Source organism: Opisthocomus hoazin, chromosome 8 (genome assembly GCF_030867145.1).
Source record: "Opisthocomus hoazin isolate bOpiHoa1 chromosome 8, bOpiHoa1.hap1, whole genome shotgun sequence".
Taxonomy (NCBI): domain Eukaryota; kingdom Metazoa; phylum Chordata; class Aves; order Opisthocomiformes; family Opisthocomidae; genus Opisthocomus; species Opisthocomus hoazin.
Genome location: NC_134421.1, coordinates 20222793 through 20244115, shown reverse-complemented (window position 1 = coordinate 20244115; position 21323 = coordinate 20222793). Strand labels below are relative to the sequence as shown.

The 21323-nt window shown below is 37.2% G+C and overlaps 1 protein-coding gene across 1 annotated transcript in view; it reads left to right on the top strand.

The window, feature by feature from the left end:
* SCYL2 (SCY1 like pseudokinase 2) overlaps positions 1 to 21323 on the top strand; it is a 43403-nt gene that overhangs the window by 1032 nt on the left and 21048 nt on the right. Inside the window, exons 2-7 of the mRNA XM_075427734.1 lie at positions 4100 to 4304; positions 12547 to 12704; positions 17905 to 18049; positions 18649 to 18798; positions 19399 to 19620; positions 20484 to 20600. Coding sequence (XP_075283849.1) covers positions 4128 to 4304; positions 12547 to 12704; positions 17905 to 18049; positions 18649 to 18798; positions 19399 to 19620; positions 20484 to 20600 — 969 coding nt within the window. The 5' untranslated portion in view covers positions 4100 to 4127. The remainder of the gene's footprint in view (positions 1 to 4099; positions 4305 to 12546; positions 12705 to 17904; positions 18050 to 18648; positions 18799 to 19398; positions 19621 to 20483; positions 20601 to 21323) is intronic.

The window sequence follows — 21323 nt, the reverse complement described above, 5'->3', positions numbered from 1 at the left end:
CTGCCTGCTGCCCGGGTTCACAGAAGCAAACCTCGGCTGGGTAGAGGTCAGAATTCTGGTAGAGCATGGACACAGTGTGCACCCGTGTCCGTATGTCAGATGACGCTGTGAATTAGTTCAGGGATAAATTAATAGTTTTAAATCATGCAGTTGTTTGACATTACTGAAAATTAAAGAGTGCTGCGGAAACTTTGTTTTGGATTTACTTTTGTTTCAACATTTTGAATGTTTTGCCTCGTTTCTTATTGCTGTGTTGGCTGTTGCTTACTACCTCGCCGAGTGATTAGGTCGTCATCGTGCTGAGGTATTGTTGCTGATGTACATCAGCATAAAGACCGTTGTCGGTTGTGAGGGGAATTCCTGGAAACAGCACACTGACCATCCGGATTTCTTTTTAGGATTGGTTTAAGGTTTCATGGACTTGGTATCAGTAGCATTAATATTACTCTTGAAATTCAAACAGGAAGAAATCGAAGTTCTTAAACACTTACTGCATGTCCTGTATTGCTTGTCTGAGCACTGTTACTCTTAAGATCTTGTTCTTTTCTCATTTGTTATCTTTTAACTTGAAATGAAAGTTTCGTTGTGGGTGACGCTTGCTAATTTATTGTCCCATGGTTGTTAATTTTTCTGTAAGTAGTAGTTCAGTCTTACAAAAACTGAACAAACCAGTTTTTGTACAGCTGAGAACTAAAGTTGCAAATTTCACGTATGGTTAAATCATCGTGTTTTGTGGTATTGTGGTGTACTACCCAAAATAGATATTCATTTTTTGGCATGAATTTTCTAGGTACATTGCTCCTGTAGACGTACATTGAGATTTTACTGCTGGAGTTGATAATAGTAATCATTTTTATAAAGCAGACTATGGTATTTTAGATTACTGTCCAAATATTGACATTAGGATTTCTACAAATTTATGGGTGGATGTAAACTTAAACCCCGGACTGCTTATTGAGAAGTAAGTTTCTCAGTACTTCATACTGTTAGCTAAATTAATCAGTAGTTTGCATGCTGTCAAGCTGGAGAGGAACAGGTTGGACAGGGCCTACCAGGCTTGCTTTTTAAATCCTAACCCTTCAGCCACTGGAATGCTGTTGACATTCTCACCTAGTGGCTTTTCCAGGCTTCTCACTGCAGTTAGCCTGTTGCCCACAGCAGAGGGCACTTATGGTTTAAGCAACGCTACACCATTTTTCCAGCGTCTGTATAGAGAAGCTCCCTTTCAGTTTTATACAAAGGAATTTGAACGTGCATCTGCACGTGCATTTTCTTCATACTAGCTCTGCACTTAATGTTGTGAAGCATCCCTCTAGTTTTGAGAATTCTAATGCAAGGTTGTGTTGCATTGATACTAGAGGTTTGATGGCTGGGTGTTAAAGAAAGAATACAAAAAGCATGAGACTTAAAGAAATAAATTATATTTGTGGTTATGTTAAACTCATTAGAATTGATTTTATAGGCCTTTAGCATATAGAGTTTGTCCAGTGGAATAGCTGCAGAATGAAATCTCTGAGAGCTGGAAATACCTACAGCTCCTATTCAGAATACTCCATGATCATTGTTTCTACCTATTTATGAGTTTAATGAAAAGTTCCTTTTTACAGAGGGATTAGCTACTGTCTGATAGCTGTTTGGTCTTGGAATGTACAGTTGAGAGTTGCATGCATTCTTCCATAGCAAAATTCATAATTTAAAATTTGTATATTATAATACAGTGTCACATACTATAATAAAATTACTTTAAAAAGGTATTCCATGTTACTGTAATTTATTTCCAGGTATGTTCTTAACAAAACACTGAATACTTACCAAGCAAGTACATAATTATTCTTAAGATTATCTCATTGTATTCAGACTCAGCTTCTTGTATCTAAAACTCACAATCCCTGTAATTAAGACTGACTCCACCTTGAACGTGCTTGTAGTCATATCTGGTTCTGCTCCTAAGTAGTCCCGTTGAAGTCAGAACTACTATTTCTGATTTTAAAGTGGAGTATTTGCAAGATCAAGATCTGCGCAGCTGGATACCTTTCTTTGTTATGGTATATTTTCTTAAAACCCTTAGTCTGGTTCTTCATTTAGTAGCACAAAGTTGTGTCACTCAGCTGACATGGAAGTTGGAGAAATATCTGTGGAGCCACAGCATTACTGTATTTCTATATTTCACTATGGAAGCATACTGAACGTGGGATATAACTGCAACAATAGTCAAAATAGAGCAGCATAGCTGTGTTGCTTCCAGCACTGTGCTAGTGTTTGATTCGGACTAGGTTAATACCTTTACACACATCTACACTGGAGTGAATTGTTCACTACCTCATATAACTTTTGGAGTTTATTTAGTATGTTTATTACCTCTTTTAGAAAACAAGTTTATCTCTCCAAATTAATGCTAATCAGATTATTTGTCCTGATTTCCAGTAGAATCAGATCTATGGTACCAGGGGGAGAAGGTGTGCAGGTCTAAATAACTTCAGTGTGGTTGATTTCAGTCAAGTTTTACTGAGGTATACAGGTGTCAGAAACAAGTTGCTACAGGTTTTATGAGACTAAGGAGCTGTGAAGAGGAAACAGACTCCATCTGTGTCTTGAATGTGGAAAAAGCTGTGGTATAAATGCATATATTGATAGACATCAGGTAATTTCTGTAGACCAGAACGTTGCCTTATAAATGTGTATAGTACAGTGGGAAGAGCTTTAATTTGTACAAGCGAGCACTTCACTTCCAGTCAGAAGGGTGTTGGGGCTGATTAGTCCGAGTGCTCACTGGATTATTTGTTAGTGCCTTTTGTTTCTTTCGTCCTTGTTACCATGACTTGGCAAACATCTTCTTTATCACAACAGAATCTTGTTTCTTCCGTTTGAATAGGAATGACGTTCTCTATTTTTCAAAGAAGTAGTTTTACACAAATTATATGCCAAAGAGTTGACAAAATAAGGCCATAATTGAAAATAGGATTTCTGCAGATTTCAGTACTTTTCAACATAGGTTGAAGAAATAGTACTCTTCACACCTCATTTGAAAGAGAGAATGAAGAAATATCCTTAAATATTGCTTTTGAATATACTCCATAATACCAGGAAATAATTTCTTCTTGCATTCTCACTTCATCTTTGTTCACACCGATTAGGAAGATGAATGTGTATCTCTTTTTTTTCATTGTTTGTTTCCTGTCTTCATTATTTCTGGTGTATCCCTTATCAGAGAGACAGTTGTATAAATGGGACATAGGCTTCAGAACTACTATCTGGCAAAATAGGCAAGTTAGATTTTTTTGAACTAATTGCAACAATTTAGGAAACTGTGAAAGTACACAGTGCAGGGAGAGATGAACTGAACTGTAAGATGCCACAGTCTTTTAGCTCTAAAGTTTGCAAAATTATGTGAAAAACTTTCTTGTACATTTTTTTTTTTTAAATAAAGCATAAAAAGATGGTTTCTTGTTTCCTACAGCTGTAGCAGCTGATTAGCTCATTAGTAATGTCAGTAATTTGATGGGTAAAATACTGAAATTTGAGCTTGTATTTTGACAAGCACAGTGTAGGAAAGAACACATTTTTTACTTCTGTATAATACACATCTGTTCTTTCGCTGGTCTGGGACCTTAAGGAATCCTTCCCTTCAGAAAATACTTGGTGTTCCATGAGCACTGTGATTAAAGGAGCCTGGTTTCCTTCACATTTGGTTCTCTTTGTTGATTGATAGTGATACACAAGGCATGAACCTTTCTCTTCACAGGAACAGTTTATGGATTCTCTGCTTTATTCGGTCACCTGTTTTCAAGAAATGGTTGAATTTCTCAGTCCTTAATTTCTTTGTTAGATCTAATGAAGAATGATTAACAGGTTCAAAAGTTTTGAGGAAGAGTAGAAGCAACTCCCCAGGCATGCACACACAGATATGTGTATGCAGTATGAATATGTATAACTGCAAAGCCCTGGAAATTTTCTTTCAGTATTCGTGTTGTGGGTTACTCCTATATCCTGATGGATCCTTGATTAGATGTCCTTTAATATTATAATTTTCAACATGTTTCTTGTGTTAACAGAAATTGTGAGAGGACTGTGAAGCTTTTTTTTTTTCTTGTCTTCATAGGATAATATATTGATGTACAGTTGAGACAATGGAGTCCATGCTGAATAAATTGAAGAGTACCGTTACAAAGGTAACGGCTGATGTCACCAGTGCAGTCATGGGAAATCCTGTTACCAGGGAATTTGATGTTGGCCGACATATTGCCAGTGGTGGTAATGGTCTTGCCTGGAAGATATTTAATGGAACTAAAAAATCGACAAAACAGGTGGGTTGTCAAGTGAAGACCTACGTTTATAAGCATTAGGTAACAGACTAGTAAGTAGCAGCTGGTAAGTGATTCAAAGATCCGGTAGAAAAAACCTAACAGTGCAATGTATACTGTTAAGCAGGGATTCTTTACTGCAGCGCAGGGCACACGGGGGATTTCTCCTCCATACGTGCGCGCCAGACACCCTGTTACTTCAGGTTAAATACAATCACACATGTAAACATTCATTATATTCCTAAGAACTACTTAGCATATTTATTACTTTTCCAAGAGCTAATTAGCATATGTAAATATCTTTCACACATGTCTGTTAGCATCTTTGGGTGGTCTTTGGGGGTCCCAAGATGAAGGCCCATCCTCTTTGTCACGCTGTTCGCTGATTGACATTTGTTTCTGTGCAAACTCAGTTCTAGGATCACGTACATCATGTCCTTCACGTTGTTCGACTCTGGTCTTGTTGCTCTCTTGGTGCCTCCTTATCTCTGTAGCTTGGCGCATTTGCCCTCCCAAGGCGGAGCTGTCTGGAGTAGAATTATTTAGGAGTCTCTTTTATCCCACAGTTATCCCAATTATTTGTTGGGAACCAGGACCACTTTTGTTTCACTTAATTATTTTGTCTAACGACTAAGTGATAGCTTGTGCCCATGTCCACCTGCTACGTTCCTTAATAAGAAAACGGGGATTAGTGCAACAGTTACATCATTAGATCACTATGCATGCAGGAATACAAGTTACAGTACTAAAGACTACTAAAGACTAGAAAATATTAAGGTTTTTTTGTTATAGTTTCACTTTTCTTACAATCCCCTCTATAACAAGTGCCATTTCAACTGGACAGACAGATGCTCAGGGTAGTACTATAAGTAAAATGAAACAAAGACCTCAACTTTATTTAAATATAATGTTCTCAAGCTACGTACGTGATATTGCTTTAAGCCTTCACTGCTGGAGAAAGAAATGGTTCTGCATTCATAGCAATAAAATTCGATACCAAGATCAACAATTAATCTGAGTTAAAACTGATCTGACAAGAAGGAAGAAGTTTGTTTTGACCTAGATTGTTTCCCCAGTTGGTCTTACCTTGCAGCTTTTTTTTTGGCAGCAGTACTGGCTTTTTACAGTTTAAAATAATCATGAAGTATGCCAGCATTTGTTCTCAGCAAGAGAGACTGTAGTTTTCTGCCTAGCTGCCGTACAGAAATCGAGGGATTAACTAAGTCATGAGATACAGTAAAGGGAAGGCATGCGATAGAGGAGGGGATTGTGGGGGAAGTGAGTTGTGCCTTCCCTGTGCTGCTTTCGGATCAGTATTGTTCCCTTTTAGTTTCCTTAAAGTATTAAGGTTTAGAGCACTAGCATATAAACTTTTGGCTCACTTGAAGTCACATGTGTAAATGAAAGTGGCATTGGGACTTTCAAAGAAGGTTTGCCAGAAACAGAGTTTAAGAACTGTTATTGTAGAAAATGGTTTTGTTATACTGGAGAAATGTGAAAAGTCTTTTTTTCAAACTTGTAGAGGAAATAGAATTTTCAATGAGCAAATAGAAATGATAATAAGTTACTGCCTTCAGTTAAACTTGGTACTGGGGTGATGTAAAGTCGTTTAGACAATGAATCAGCCTGCTACAGACACACCAAAAAGAAATGGACACAAAGGAATAACTTTGGAAAACATCCATGCATTCTGTTAGATAGTAGGAAAATAAGCTGTAGCAAATAGAGAAGAAATACACTGTGCAGAATAAACAATCTGTGGAGAAAGTGTGATCTGATTGTGACAGATTCTCAATAATGTTAAGCAGGTACTTTTGCCATATTCTCAAGCATCTCTGTAGCTGTTGCAGAACTCTGTACGTCTAGTATGTAAGGAATTTACCCAGTGTACCAACTGGGGGCTTTTTGGGTCTTGTCCAGCTATACAAAGAAGTGATAACGTTGAAAATAAATTAGTTTTGATAGGTTTTATACTATCTCTGTGTCCAGTAAACGTTTGACCTGTAGCAGGTGTAGCTTTAAGGTCTGGAGAGGTGTAGCAAGTTTCTTTCACTGTCTAATTGACAGAGTGTATGTAACTCTGTTCCTGTCCATCATGTTCAAGCTTTGAATGGGTGTTCTGACCACAGTTTTTGCACAGTTTTGGTTCAGGTGTTGCCACATGTGATCCTGCAGTATCTCTGTAAACCCTAACATCTGTACATCTGTATGCCATCATTAGTCATTAAAAATATAGCAGCAGTTGTACTGCAGGGAATTTTAGTTGGCTGGTGATTTGACATGCAATTACCGTTTGTTATTAATATTACCAGTTGGGTAACATCATGTCACCATTCAGTTTGCCTTTGCAAAATACGACTGCACAGCAATACAAACAATTTATGTGGTGTTGTATTGCAAAATATCTGTTCTTTAACATTTTTAATTTCTTTTGCATGCACCTTTTGAATGTTGGCTGGGCAATATGGAAGTGGCTGGCTGTCATTTTCCAAGTGGCAGCAGTCATTTTTGTGAATTTTGCTGTATTGCAAGTGTGTATACCTAATTTGAAGATACAAGCACCTAGATCAGACAAGCAGGATGTAAGGGCTTAATGGCCCATGTTGTTGTCACTTCACAACAACACAAGTAACAATTTAAGTCATTGTAGCCAGATAAAATAGCGAAATTTGGAGTTTTAGCATTAGAACAGTAGAGCTGTTCAGAAATTTGTGTTCTCAGGACAAATGGAAGTCAGTGGTCTTACAGAAGTTGGTCAGCTGAAGTGAAGATTTCGAATATGGATTAATTTGGTTCCAATTTTAAGTCAGTGGACGGTTACAAATATTCTGTCTCTGGGGACAGCAGATATGTATGATTTTATTCCTCTTTACAGAGTTCTGCCTGGTTCCTGCCTTGCTGGTTTTCCTGAATTTCTGAATGTTTACGTAATTTTTTTTTTTTTTAATGTGTCTTGTCTTTTCTTGCTTACTTTGTAGGTGACTTGAGTAACAACCTAACGGAATGTGAGGAAATTACTTACTTGTGTGCATATGTTTGTCTGGTGCTATTTGGTAGCTGATTTGCTGCTGTTTATTTGAAAGATTTATAAGTCTGGTTGTGCGTGTATACATGAAGTAACATGTTGCTAACTTTACAGTATGTATTTCACCTCATCTTGGATTTGTTAACTTGGTCTTTATGCACTTACATTTTTTCCTGGCGTAATATGGCACTTGTACATTTTCTGCTTAGAAAGTGCAGTCATAAAGAAATAGATAGGGTATGGTCGCTTCAAGTTCTTGTTGGCAGCTCGGTCATAAAAATTGACAGAATTAAGGAGATAACGATTTGTACTTCATGACTACTGTAGTTGTGTTTAACTTTTATTGTGGTAGTACCAAATGTATGAATGGTAGGTCCATCAGCTTTCTGTTGTTTTGGCTGTGCATAGAGTAGCTTTGAAATGAAAGCTTCCTACTATTCAAACTTTAAAGGCTAATTCATTTAAAAACTGATATAGTTGTATTGCATACCTTATGACTGAAGCAAACTGATGGGAAAGTAGAATTATAAAAAAAGCATTGGCAAGCTTCTAAAAATAAACCCCCCAAAAGCTGGAGGAAAATCTTTTTCTGGCAAAAGACCAGAGTAATACTGGAATGCTTTCCAGTATTTTAGTTCAGAGACTATTTTGCTTTGCACAGTGGGAGGCTTTGGTAAAACATCATGTGTTTGCGTGTTGAGTTACATCTGATTATTCATTAAAAAAATGCCTGAGTGCATATGGGTAAAATAGAGAACAAAAATGAAAGGGAAAACAAACATAAAGTTTCTAAAAGCAAGCACTCAGACTGCTATCTTAAAATTACCTTTACTTTTATGTTCATGGCTTAGTCTTTAACGTGGTCACATTTAATTTTTTTCCATGAGAGCACTACATCATTCAGTTCACAGGATAGACGGTGAACTGTAGTTATGAAGTATTTTGTGGTGTGTTTTTTTTTTTTTTTCTTCCTTGTTTGTTCTGTGCTTGGTCTCTGGCATTATTATTCCACACTATTCAAAATGCCATTGAAAATAGAAGGATTTGAGTTTCTGTAGCATTTATCAGTGTAGTGCTTGAATGTTTTACAGGTGGTGTTAACATGCTTTCTCAGTATGTAGTGAGATGAATAGGAAGAGATATTCGATTATCATTACATAGCCACAGTTTTTAGAGTCTTTAATTTAGAAATACTTTCTAGTTTTGTTAGCATATTTTTTGACGCACAAGCTTGCCTTGGTTGCCTTTTTCTGGTGAGGGAGAATTATTTCTCTTTCCTTCTTCCCTCCTTTTTTTTTTTTTTTTTTTTGGCAGTTGTATTGGCTAAGGTAGGAGCAGGATTTTTGCATTCCCTTTGGTTTATGAGCTGTTTATGTGGGTAGATAAGGACATGTATCTTAAACTGTCAGTGCGCGTTTCAGACTGGTGTGTGTTTCATAAGGAATGCATGATTGCAAACGGACTCGGAGAGTGCAGTGGGTTGAGCCTGACCAGCAACCAAGCACCCCCACAGCTATTCCCTCACTTCCCCACCCCCCGACAGGATGAGGGCAGAGAATAGGAAGAAGAAAAGTGAGAAAACTCATAGGTGAAGATCCAGATAGTTTAATAGGTGAAGGAAGAGGGGAAAAAACCAAGCAAAGCAAAGGAAATTGCTCACTACATCCCACAGGCAGACCGATGCTCAAGCTAGTCTCCAAACAACCACCACCGTGAAAGTCAGAAACCCCCTTCTTCTGCCTATGCCTTCGTTTTTATCACTGAGTATGATGTTGTATGACATGGAATAGCCCTTTGGCCAGTTCAGGTTGGCTGCCCTGGCCAGGTCCCATCCCAGTCTCCTGCCTACCTATGGCCTACTCACTGCAGGGGCAGAGTGGGAACTGTTCAGCAACAGCCAAAAGGTGGGTGTGTTATTGACACTGTTTTAGTCACAAATCTAAAACACAGAACCATACAGGATACTATGAAGAAAGTTACCTCCGTCTCAGCCAGACCCAGTACAAAGGAAAAAGAAGCTGGGAAAAGGATATAAGGGCATTTAGTGATTAAAAACTACAAGGATAAAAAACCTTTATGAAGGGGTATACTAGTGAATACCAAGTCTTTGGGACAGTGATCAACAGGATTCCCCTAAAATACACAAGCACAATCAAAGAAAACTCATTTCTACTTCTCTGTTCAGTGTCTAAAAGTGTTCTACGTGAGTTAATATGATTATTGCCCAGTTAAACCGTGCCCTGTGTTTTGCATGTTGTGGGCAACGCTTACTCCTGTTTGCACAGGTGACATTTCATTCCTCGATAAAGGCATTGTAGAACTTAAACACTGATCTTTTCAGTGATTCATGTTAAAGATTCTAAATTCTTGGCAGTAACAACAGATATTTTCTTGAAGGTCTTCATCCTGGCAGATACTTACACGGTACACCTCGTAACATACAGCTGTCTCAATGTCGTCACTGAGCTTTACCTAATACCACTTTGAAGTAAAGCACTTGGCTTAAACATGTGGGAGGTGAGACAGGGTGCAGACTATCTCGTGTCTGTGTACAAAACTGAGATTTAAACTTAGATCTCTTGAGTGGCCAGTCCAGTCCCCTACATCCTTGTCCATACTTCCTAATCCAGGTAGTAGCATTACCAGTATAGTGTGTTCAGACAAGACTGTGTTGAGCAAGGTGTGTATCCTGCTATCACATAAGGAATAAACATTTCTGTCATTAAAGATAGGGGTTCTTTTGTCTGTCCTTTTTCACTTTCTTTGTGAAGAGAAGTCGTATTTATTTTAGTATATTTTAGTCTTTTACTGTTAAATTTGCTTTATATCACAAATTTGGAATTGAGACACAACTGCAGAATTGAATAACAAGTAGTCATCTTCAGGTGGAAGCTACTCTTCCTTCAAACCTGTGAAATGAATAAGTGGAAGCTGCCCTAGAGCTTTCTGTGGAAAGAAGTAGTAACTATGTAAGCCTTTGCAGGCTTTCATCTCACTAAGATTCCATGAAAGTAATTACAGGAAAAGGAATCCCTATCAGCTATCTCTCCTTTAGGAGTGTAGCTCCTCCCTCCAAAGGGATCTGTAGCCCTCCTTTTTGGGGTTAAATATCTGTTCTTGTGAAACAGAATAGGGAAAACAGAAATAATGTCTTCATAGTCAAAATTTCACAGGGTTATTTGGTTCATGCAGGATAAAACCATGAACACTTTTAAAAGTTTCCAAGTATACTATATGGTTTCAGTATTTTTTGTGCATTGAGAGTGTGTTCTGTGCCCATGACTCACCTATCTCTGCATTCTTCTGTACAATAATATCTGGTCACTTACAGCAGTTAAGATATGATATTACTGATACGGCATTCTGCATATAAAAATCAATGGTGATTATGGGATTGAATTTTGGAATGCCATATTTTGAATTAGTAATATTAGAACATATTTAACATTTTGATGTCCCTGCGCAGACAGAGATGACTGTATGCTTTCTGCTTGTATCAGACGTGTTACATAAAAATGAAGGAATTGAAAGCAAGTTGTCACACAACTCAAATAATTTTGATTCTTGACACTCCACAATAGCTAAAGTCTACAAAATCAATGTGATAGCAATAATTTTCATACTTAGAATACTACAATTTCATATACATACTATTATGTGAGCTAATTTTGGATATGTTAAAGTACTGTCAAACTTCAAACAAATCGTGCAGGATTGCAACAAGCACTAATAGGACTTACTTATAGCCATCTTAAAATGTTCAAACCATAGCTTATGTCCCATACTATCCAATTTAAATGTTCACTTCCTGATTCTTTTGACTTCTTATTGAACAGAAGTGCTTTCAGAAGTGCTGTATTAGTTTGAAAATTTGTTATTGGTCACGTACTGCTCAATACATTCACACTATGACCTGGAAAATGTGCATTTCTGAAGTAGTGGGTATAGTGTACATCTTCCATTCCCTGTCATTGTTTCTTCCCTGCCTTGTGTCAATGTTAATGTTTGATCCATCACACTTAAGAGTTGGAGCAGAGAGCTGGTATGGAGAGAAGCAGCAGAAGTGTACTTAATTGAGTTAGTTATAGATCACCTGCTAATGGCTTAATGAAACAGGTACCAGCTAAAAAATATAAACTGATTTTTTTTTTGTGTATTGGATTGAATTTCTTTTTTTATATAGCCGATTTATAGAAGTCTTTTTTTTTTTTTTTTTAAATCAATAATGTAACTGTTCCGGTGAGATTTGAATTAGAATATTGGTTATAAAATGTGCAGTACAAAAGCATAGACTTCCTCTTGGGACTGAAAACTGTATTTTCATATTATTTTCTACTGATTTCTAACCTTTATCATTATTCATAATGCTGTTATGATTGTAAGAAAGTATAAAAGTATAAGAAAGCCTCCGTTTCATAACAAAGTTTTGAATTCCTTTTTCTTCAATTGATTTATTTCTCTTTAATGGCTTCAAAGATGGCAATGTAATCTAATTTTTTATTTCACATCCACCTCTGCATTTTCAAAGTTTCATATAAATTTCTTAATTTTCTCCCACTTCATTTGCAGAGGTTGGTTGGAGGAACTATTTTCTCTGTTTTTAACATCAACTGCACTTCTGGGGCTGCTTCTTACATGTGTTTAAGCATTTAAAAATTCTTGATGTTTTATCATGTGAATGGTCTGCTCAGATTAGTTGATTAATGTGACTATAAGTTATCTATCACGAATGTCTAGTTTAAGCTGGATCTTGCTGGTTTGGGGCTGAATGCTGAGACTGGGTCTGGTTTAATAAAGTACCACTTGGTATATTTTATGCCAAATGACTGCATATATGCTGAGAATATTTTAGTTGTTTGTAGTTGATGTAAATGCTTTCATCTTCTTAAAATGAAGCTGATTTCTGTCCTGTGGATCTACTGCTTTGTCAGTGTGTAGATTGTGGTTATAGTTTACGTATTACTGTTTGTAAGATAAGGAGCAGTAGCACCTTAACTTTTAAAATGCATATTCCCGAGATTATATACAGTAACCTGTGTGATTATGACTGGGATGAAGTAAGGACTATATGTATATATACATATGCATTGAAATACTTATTGCGTTGGTGGGATTGTACTGTTGATTCAAAAAATATGTGTGTGTGTCTGTATGTAGTTGTGAATAGGCTTGTCTTTTAGCTGTATTATATACCAAGTGAATTTTGTTGCTTATTTCTAGGAAGTGGCTGTTTTCGTCTTCGATAAGAAGCTAATAGACAAGTATCAAAAATTTGAAAAGGATCAGATTATTGATTCTTTAAAACGAGGTGTTCAACAACTAACCAGGCTTCGACACCCTCGACTACTTACTGTTCAACATCCGTTGGAAGAATCCAGGTAAGCTGTGGTTGAGAACAGACTTTCTTAATCATTGTTTTGTTATTGGACATAAAATATAGGCAGCATTCAACACATACATCTGATGAGATTCAAGTTTACTGTATTTATTCATTTGAGAATGGTATTCACCCCACCCTCAGATTTTTTCTTCCCCCAAGCCATAGGATGCGTTTCTGGTGTGAATCTAGTGAATGTAATTAATAATTTACAGCATGATCTTAGTTCCAGTTGCAGCTATAAGGCTACACATGACCCTTACAGCATGAAAATTTAGTGGTTCAATTAATTTTGCTTTTAAAGAACTCTCTTAAAAATTGTTTTCTTTCAAAAGGTTGTTCATACGTTTGTTCCATTTATGAGATGTATGTACTTAGTGCATGTGAAATTGGAGATTTTTGCTAAATTGAACGTCTTATGGCCACATATGTGTTTCAAAGGTCCTCAAATGCCAATCAAGGGAGACAGAATTCAGTGCATTTTTGTAGTGCTTGTTTGATTTATGTAAGGTTGGTCACTAGGCACAATAATGGGCTAATCTTATAGCTTTGTCGCTCAACTGTAGTCATAACAGCACATTAAAATCTCACACATAAAATGAATCTTGAGTGTGCTCACCAGGCATGTGAAGGACAACCAGAGGTTTAGGCCCAGCCAGCATGGGTTCATGAAAGGCAGGTCCTGCTTGACCAGCCTGATTTCCTGTGACCAGGTGACCCGCCTAGTGGATGAGGGAAAGGCTGTGGAAGTTACCTACCTGGACTGTAGTAAGGCCTTTGACACTATTTCCCACAGCATCCTTCTGGAGAAACCAGCTGCTCGTGGTTTGGATGGGTGTACACTTCGCTGGGTAAAAAACTGGCTGAATGGCTGAGCCCAGAGAGTGGTAGTAAACGGCGTTAAATCCAGCTGGTGGCTCGTCACAAGTGGTGTCCCCCAGGTCTCAGTTTTGGGACCAGTCTTGTTTAATGTCTTTATCAATGATCTGGATGAGGGGATTGAGTGCTCCCTCAGTAAGTTTGCAGATGACACCAAGTTGGGCGGGAGTGTCGATCTGCTGGAGGGTAGGAAGGCTCTGCAGAGGGATCTGGACAGACTGGATCAATGGGCCGAAGCCAGCTGTATGAGGTTCAACAAGGCCAAATGCCAGGTCCTGCACTTTGTTCACAACAACCCCATGCAATGCTACAGGCTTGGGGGAGAGTGGCTGGAAAGCTGCCCAGTGGAAAAGGACCTTGGGGTGCTGGTCGAAAGCTGGCTGAACATGAGCCAGCAGTGTGCCCAGGTGGCCAAGAAGGCCAGCGGCATCCTGGCTTGTATGAGGAATAGTGTGGTCAGCAGGACTAGTGAGGTGATTGTGCCCCTGTACTCGGCACTGGTGAGGCCGCACCTCGAGTACTGTGTTCACTTTTGGGCCCCTCACTACCAGAAGGACATTGAGGTGCTGGAGCGTGTCCAGAGCAGGGCAATGAAGCTGGTGAAGGGTCTGGAGAACAAGTCTTCTGAGGAGCGACTGAGGGAGCTGGGGCTGTTTAGTCTGGAGAAGAGAAGGCTGAGGGGAGACCTTATCACTCTCTACAACTGCCTGAAAGGAGGTTGTAGTTAGGCAAGTGTTGGTCTCTTCTCCCAAGTAACTAGCAATAGGACGTGAGGCAGTGGCCTCAAGTTGTGTCAGGGGAGGTTTGGATTAGGTATTAGGAAAAATTTCTTTACTGGAAGAGTGGTCAGACACTGAAACAGGCTGCCCAGGGAGGTGGTGGAGTCACCATCCCTGGAAGTGTTTAAAACACGTGTAGATATGGCACTCTGGGATATGGTTTAGCAGGCATGGTGGTGTTGGGGATGATGGCTGGACTTGATGATCTTGGAGGTCTTTTCCAATCTTAATGATTCTATGAAGGTTTCATGTTAAAATAGAAAGCTGATCCTGATAATGCTGAGGAAGATCACACAGGTTTTAGAGAAATTGTTTTCCAAAGTAGTTTTTCTAAATGATAGCCTAATAAAGATTCATAAGCATTACTTTTCAAACTTCTACATTTTTTATTGTGTCTGTTAACCTGCATTTTGCCAAATGTATTGGCTTCTAGGAGCTGACAATACTGTAGAAATTCTTCTTCATCTTTGCGATGCCTACTATGGGAAGGATTTCTTGGATTAAATGACACTTGCCTATTCATATGTATCTTTCCTTCAGTACTAAACACATTTTGCATTAAGAAGGGTTCAAAGCTGTCATTGCTCCTATGGTTCAGTATGCCCTTCACAAAAGCCTAAGATTAATTAGGTAATTGAAGAGAGCTCTCACTACTCTGCAACAGTAAATAAACTATTACGTGCTAAATGGCCTGGGATCATCTCAGTCATAGGGTATGCAAGTGAATCCCAGAGTATAGCCCAGGCTTCTTCCTAGAATTGTTGCAGTATTTTGATTGACTCAGCAATTGCATTTGTAATTATTTTTTCCCTGAACTCTGCACTTCAGAAGAAAAGGCGAAGGTTCATACCTTGGAGTGTTAAGAAAGCATTGTTTGTCTTGTGAAGAATTTAAGCCTTTTGAGTAAAATTAACAGTGTAGTTGTGTCACAGTTCTCATTTGTGAGTTTTTAGTAATTTCCTATGCTTTGTTGCAATTTTTCTTCTTTCCGTGCTCAGCATGCTCAGATACTGGTAGAAACACCAGTAGCACAAAACCTGTCCAGTTGCTTTCTTGGCCAGAAACTGATGTAACAGTTTTTGGAGGGGGTTCATAAAAGAAAAGTTTGCTTAGAATATTTGTGTGTAACCTTGTGCAAGCATGCTGTACAATTGCTCAAGAGTTACAGGTCTTTCCAGAGTGCATATTCTTTAAGAAATCTGTCATGGGCTCCTTCTGGCTAAACTGTACGTGATCTTTTGTTTGTGTCTCTGGAGTAACATACAGTAGTGTTGAAATGCTTGCAAGTCGCTCTTTATTCCTCCTTTCTGGGGCAACGGGATACTTGGTGTACCTGCACAGCTGAAGTAGGTATAGAAGGAAAGGCCATACATTTCTGACCCTAGTGTGTAGGTAGCTGTTCCACTATTAATAGAACAATTCTACTCTAAATTATTGGTATTCAATATAATTATATTTAATATAAACATGTGTTTTATATATATTATGATGTATACATTTTTACATGCAATTATATAATGAATAACTCTTTATATGAAATATTTAATATAAATACATTTACATACAATTGGTCTTGAATTCTAGTAACAGCACAGATGAGCAATATTATTCTATATTTAACTTGTTAATGGAGAAAAGGATAAAAAAGCAAAATTATATGTTCACTTATAATGTTATTACTACTCATCAAAAATAGAAGTAGTGTGAAGAGTCTCAGATACTTAATTTACTAGACATTCCATCTGTTGAAGTTTTTCCCAAAGCGTATGCATTTTTGGCTGTCACTTTTTAACTTGTTTTCTTTTTAGTATGTTACTCTGAATTTCGTTTTGATATTATTCAGGGAACTGTTAAAAAAACTGTACTGTATGGCAGACATCAGCTTCTGCAATATTCAGTTGCTTTAATTAGATTTGCCCCATCCTGCCATTATTGTGATTTGGGTCCATATTTAATTATATCCTAAAGTAAAAAAATAAACAGCTATCTTTTTATTTCCTCAAAACAAAAACAATCAGAGGGTTTATGTTATGGAAACCATGGAATAACTGGTCCCTAGGTATTTTCTATCATCTGTGCGTTAATAAGAACTAAATACATTAGCTCTAAAATTAAAGGTAAAGTTGAAGTCAGATTGAAAATGAAGGACTTGGTCTTTCGGCGCTCTGATTGTTCCTTGTGATTACTACAGAAACCAGTTTTATAGTCCTAGTTCTGTTAGGAGAAACATGAAAGGGATGGCGGAAACCAGAGAAAGACATTCTGTCAGGTTGACTGACACGTAGGACTCAATGTGTTTTAATTTTCAGATGTTTTTCCTTCAGAAAGGTAATAGATAAAATCAAAGTAAAACTAAAATCTGGATGAGTAATAAAAGGTTTATGTGTTTCATCAGCCTTATTTTACTTCAGAGACCAAGCTTGTTAATTACTGGGATACAGAAAAGTTGTGTGGTAGATCCATGCTGAGACATTGTGTCTTCTGTGATATTTTTATGGAATGAACAAAAAGTTATGCTTCTGTCTTCTTGCCTGTAATTTTATATTCAAACATACATCTTTATTACTGTTACTCAGTCTCTGTTTTCTGTGTTCATACTGATGCAGCATTTAATGTTCTCATTAATTACTCATCCTTAAACCAGGTATGTGTGCTACCACCCATGTAATGCTTTTTCCAAAAAACTTTAAAACAATTAAGAAGTGAGTTGCAATGACTGTCCAGGGCCTTTAGCGCTGTGCAGACCCCTATGAAGAATGTGGATATAAAGAATGACCCTGTCTGTGATACATGAAGTTTGTGAAGCTGAGACATACATTCTTTTCAGGACCTCAAAATTTGAAATTTTGAAGCACAACTATTACAGCCTGTCCACGTCATGCGTGGAAGAAGTTTGCTTCATCTGTGCTTTTAAAATGGTGTTAACACACAAATGCGTAAATAAGACCCATATTTTTTCATGAAGAAAGCAATAGATAAAATAATTTAGAAAACAGTCACTTCACATGCAAACTCCAGTTCATACAACAAGAATATTTGTGTTTGCACCTCTTCTTTTCTGTTCATTTGCAAAGTGAAAGAATATTCAGGTGCTAACTTACATTTTATTAATTTTGTTTCTTATCATTGTCTGATCACATTAAGTGTTGCTTCAGTCAGGGGCGTGTCAGTTTTAGGCACAGCTAAAAGCCTGATTTTACAAGTTTTAATAATAGTAAGAATTGTTTGGTTTTGCTGGATCAGAACAAGAAAAGCATTGTTTTGTTAAAACTTTTTATAGCGCATTGTGTGCATCATTAGTGATGTGAATGATAGAGAATAAAATAAGCTGATTTTTATATTCTAATATTTTTTGAATACTTCAGATAATTAGGTATTTCTCTCCAGTATATTACTTAGAAGGACTCAAAACCTGAAATATAACGTGTTTTTAGGTACCACCAAGTGCTCTGGTAATGTATAATACTATGTTTGTAGGCTTCTTTATTCACAGTCAGGAGATTTATTATTTACGAGAAGTGTTTTTATGTATTTCCTCTGTAGGGATTGCTTGGCATTTTGTACAGAACCAGTCTTTGCAAGTTTAGCTAATGTTCTTGGCAGCTGGGACAACCTACCTTCTCCTTTACCATCTGACATTAAAGAATACAAACTTTATGATGTGGAGACCAAATATGGTTTGCTTCAGGTATGACACAGGTTGTCCTTATAATTTTCTTTGTGCTTTTAGTGTTAATGATTGTTTTATAAAGTTTGTAAACTACCAAAGTTTGTCTGCCTATAGTAAATCAAATAATTGGGAAGTGAGAGATGATAGCGTCCTGATCGTTTTAAGTAAGAGAGAGGATGTTGAACACTGGAGGCTCTAAGTTGCTACTGGTTTTGCTTATTCTGACACAGAAAATATGATATCGAGTGAATTTTTATTTTCCTTATAGATGTATGTGCTACATCTATCTCTCCCATATGTGAATCTTTTCTTTACGTTCTGTGGAGGATCAGTAGGTCCCAGGTTTTATATGGTGAATATGTTGATAAACTTTGAAAAACATTTTTGTTCGCATGCTGTGATAGTTAATCGGCATTAGTAATTTAATCTGCTGTTTACCCATCTGTGTTTAGTTTCTTTCATACGTAATATTTAAGACATAGCCTGAAACAGAGGTAAAAATTGCTTTTTAGCTAACTTACCAATTTAACTGTTACCACAAGAACAGGATTTTTGTAAATAACTTACAGGATATTTGAGGAAATATTTAAAGTGAAATAATAATCTTTTATTAACAGGTTTCTGAAGGCTTGTCATTTTTGCATAGCAGTGTGAAAATGGTCCATGGAAATATTACTCCTGAAAATATAATTTTGAATAAGAGCGGGGCATGGAAAATTATGGGCTTTGACTTTTGTATCCAGTCAACAAATCCATCTGAACAGGAGGTAGTAGATCTTTATATTTATTTTCATTAAATTTCAAATTCAGATCTTTGTCTGAAACCAGTTTCATACCTTGCATTTCAGTACAGAATCATTTCTTTAATATTTACCTCTATATTTTGTTGGCAGGATGTTTGAATATATGGCGCAGATCTGGATTGAAGTGCTGCCTTTGATCATCACAGAAAAAGAGCCTGAGTTGGCTCAGTGGAGTCAAAATAGACTAGTGATGGTTTCAGACAGAGGCTGAAGCCTGTGCTGCTTCTGCTCTCCTGCGTGTTGGATGGCATGCAAAGCTACCTAATTTAGTCTGTTGCATCCGCTCTGTGCCTGGTTGCTGCCTCCTAAAATGAATGCCCATCATAGCTCATGTTTCCCTCTTGCAGCAGTGCTTGGATTTTGCATTACAGTTCCCAATTCAGGCTTAACTGCATCAGCTAATTACTGTAAGCTGCAGACACATATTCGTAACAGTTTTGCCTTACTCCATTTCTGTTTCATTCGTAATTGAATTTGAGTGGATTGATTATGTTTTGCTGCTCTAGTTTATTATTTAAAATTTTCTTTAAAAATCCCTAATAATTGTACTTTCTTCTCTTGTAGCCAAAGTTCGCTTGTAAGGAATGGGATCCAAACTTGCCATCCTTGTGTCTTCCAAATCCTGAATATTTGGCACCAGAATATATTCTCTCTGTGAGCTGTGAGACAGCCAGTGATATGTACTCTCTAGGAGCCGTTATGTATGCAGTGTTTAATAAAGGGAAGCCAATTTTTGAGGTCAACAAGCAGGATATTTATAAAAGCTTTAGCAGACAGCTGGATCAGGTATTTGTTCTATTTGTGACTATTATTCATTGATTTTCATATTTGAAAAGTTACTGTTGTAAAACAGATTTAAATATTTGGAACACAATACCAGTGCTTCAACATAAACAATCCAATAATGGTATCTTACCTTGCGTGCTATCTTTATAACAGTAAAAAAGAACCCTATCAAAATATGGGAAATAAAAATATGTGTAGAGAAGGATGCATATACCAACTTTATAAACTACAAATTTCATTTTTCACCTGATTTCTCTGTAAACCTGTTGAGTGCTGGTCTTGTGGAATAAGTACTTTACCTGTTGGGGGGAACAGTGTGAAACACAAGGCAGTGAATGACCTGTGTAGGACCATTGAAGGTGGCTGAGTTCAGAGTGACTTGAGCACTTGACGCTGCAGTTGGTATCCACTTAGCTGTCAGCTATTTCACATTCTTTCTGGACTGTGAATATTAACAGAAGACAGTTGCTTGGATCAGCTGACATAACGTATGTTCATATACGAGTTTCCTTTGTCGTAACTTCTTTGGGTGCCTTTTGCTTTAGTTGTGCATACTGTATTTTGATGTGAGTAGGTAACACCTCAGATAATAACATGTATCTGTTTAAAAATACTGGGTTTGTGTTCTCTGATAACCTGAACACAGAAGTTGGGAACAGGGGAATGTGACCTGAAGAGGAGACAGAAAGAAGACTATGAGGGATCAGAAGCTGATGGGTTATAAAAGGGGAGAAGGGAGGGATATTAAAGGTGTGGGTAGAGGAACCATCGGGAGGACAAAGTATAGTCCTGTTGTATATTGGAAATAGTTACATGCAGGATTTTCTGACTTCATGATGCATGTGCTTAAATTACTTACGCAGCTGAGCCGTTTAAGCTCCAGTACTCTTCAGAGTATACCAGAGGAGGTGCGTGAACATGTGAAGCTACTCTTAAATGTAGCTCCAGCAGTCAGACCAGACGCAGATCAAATGACCAAGGTCAGTTCATGGAAAATACAGTAGCCACAGGAAAGAGGAAAAATAGTGTTTGATTTGTAGAAACAATAGAGTAATTTTAAAGTGTTTTCCTCCTAATCATTTCAGTTGAAATGTTAAATATTTTTAACTAGTTTGGAAATAGTGATGTTGTTGCCAAAAGTTGTCCTTATGCTGGCCTTTATTAATATGGAAGAAGTGGGTGCTGGGACAGAATTTAGAATAATCATTCCATGCAACACTATTTTGTTGCTTCCCAGTACAGTTGGAAGTATTTTCTACGCTATGTTTTTATACACTTCAGTCTTTAAAACTGTATTGGAAGGATTTTAAAGCCATAAAATGTCATGATAAAGGGCAATAAATGTAAGGATTAACTTTTGGCTTATGATTTTTGGTGTATTTTTAAATATGCAGAAGAATAGCATAAAATACATTCAGAGCTTACTTGCTATAATAAAGCAAAAATTAACTGTAAGTAGGATAATTTAAGTTTTAATTTGACAAACTCTTTCTCCACTTTCCTGTCTGAAAGTAGAACTTAAAAGCATGATTCTTTCTTTGTGTTATACTCTGTTTTCTCATATCTGATAGGTAAACAATTTTCTTCTTTTCCTGACATTTAAAAAGATTGTAAGCAGAGAGAGAAATCAGTGTCTTAACAGTTGGAAGAAATAGTGAGTGAAGAAGGGAGGGGGAACAGGTAATGATCCTGCCAACATATAT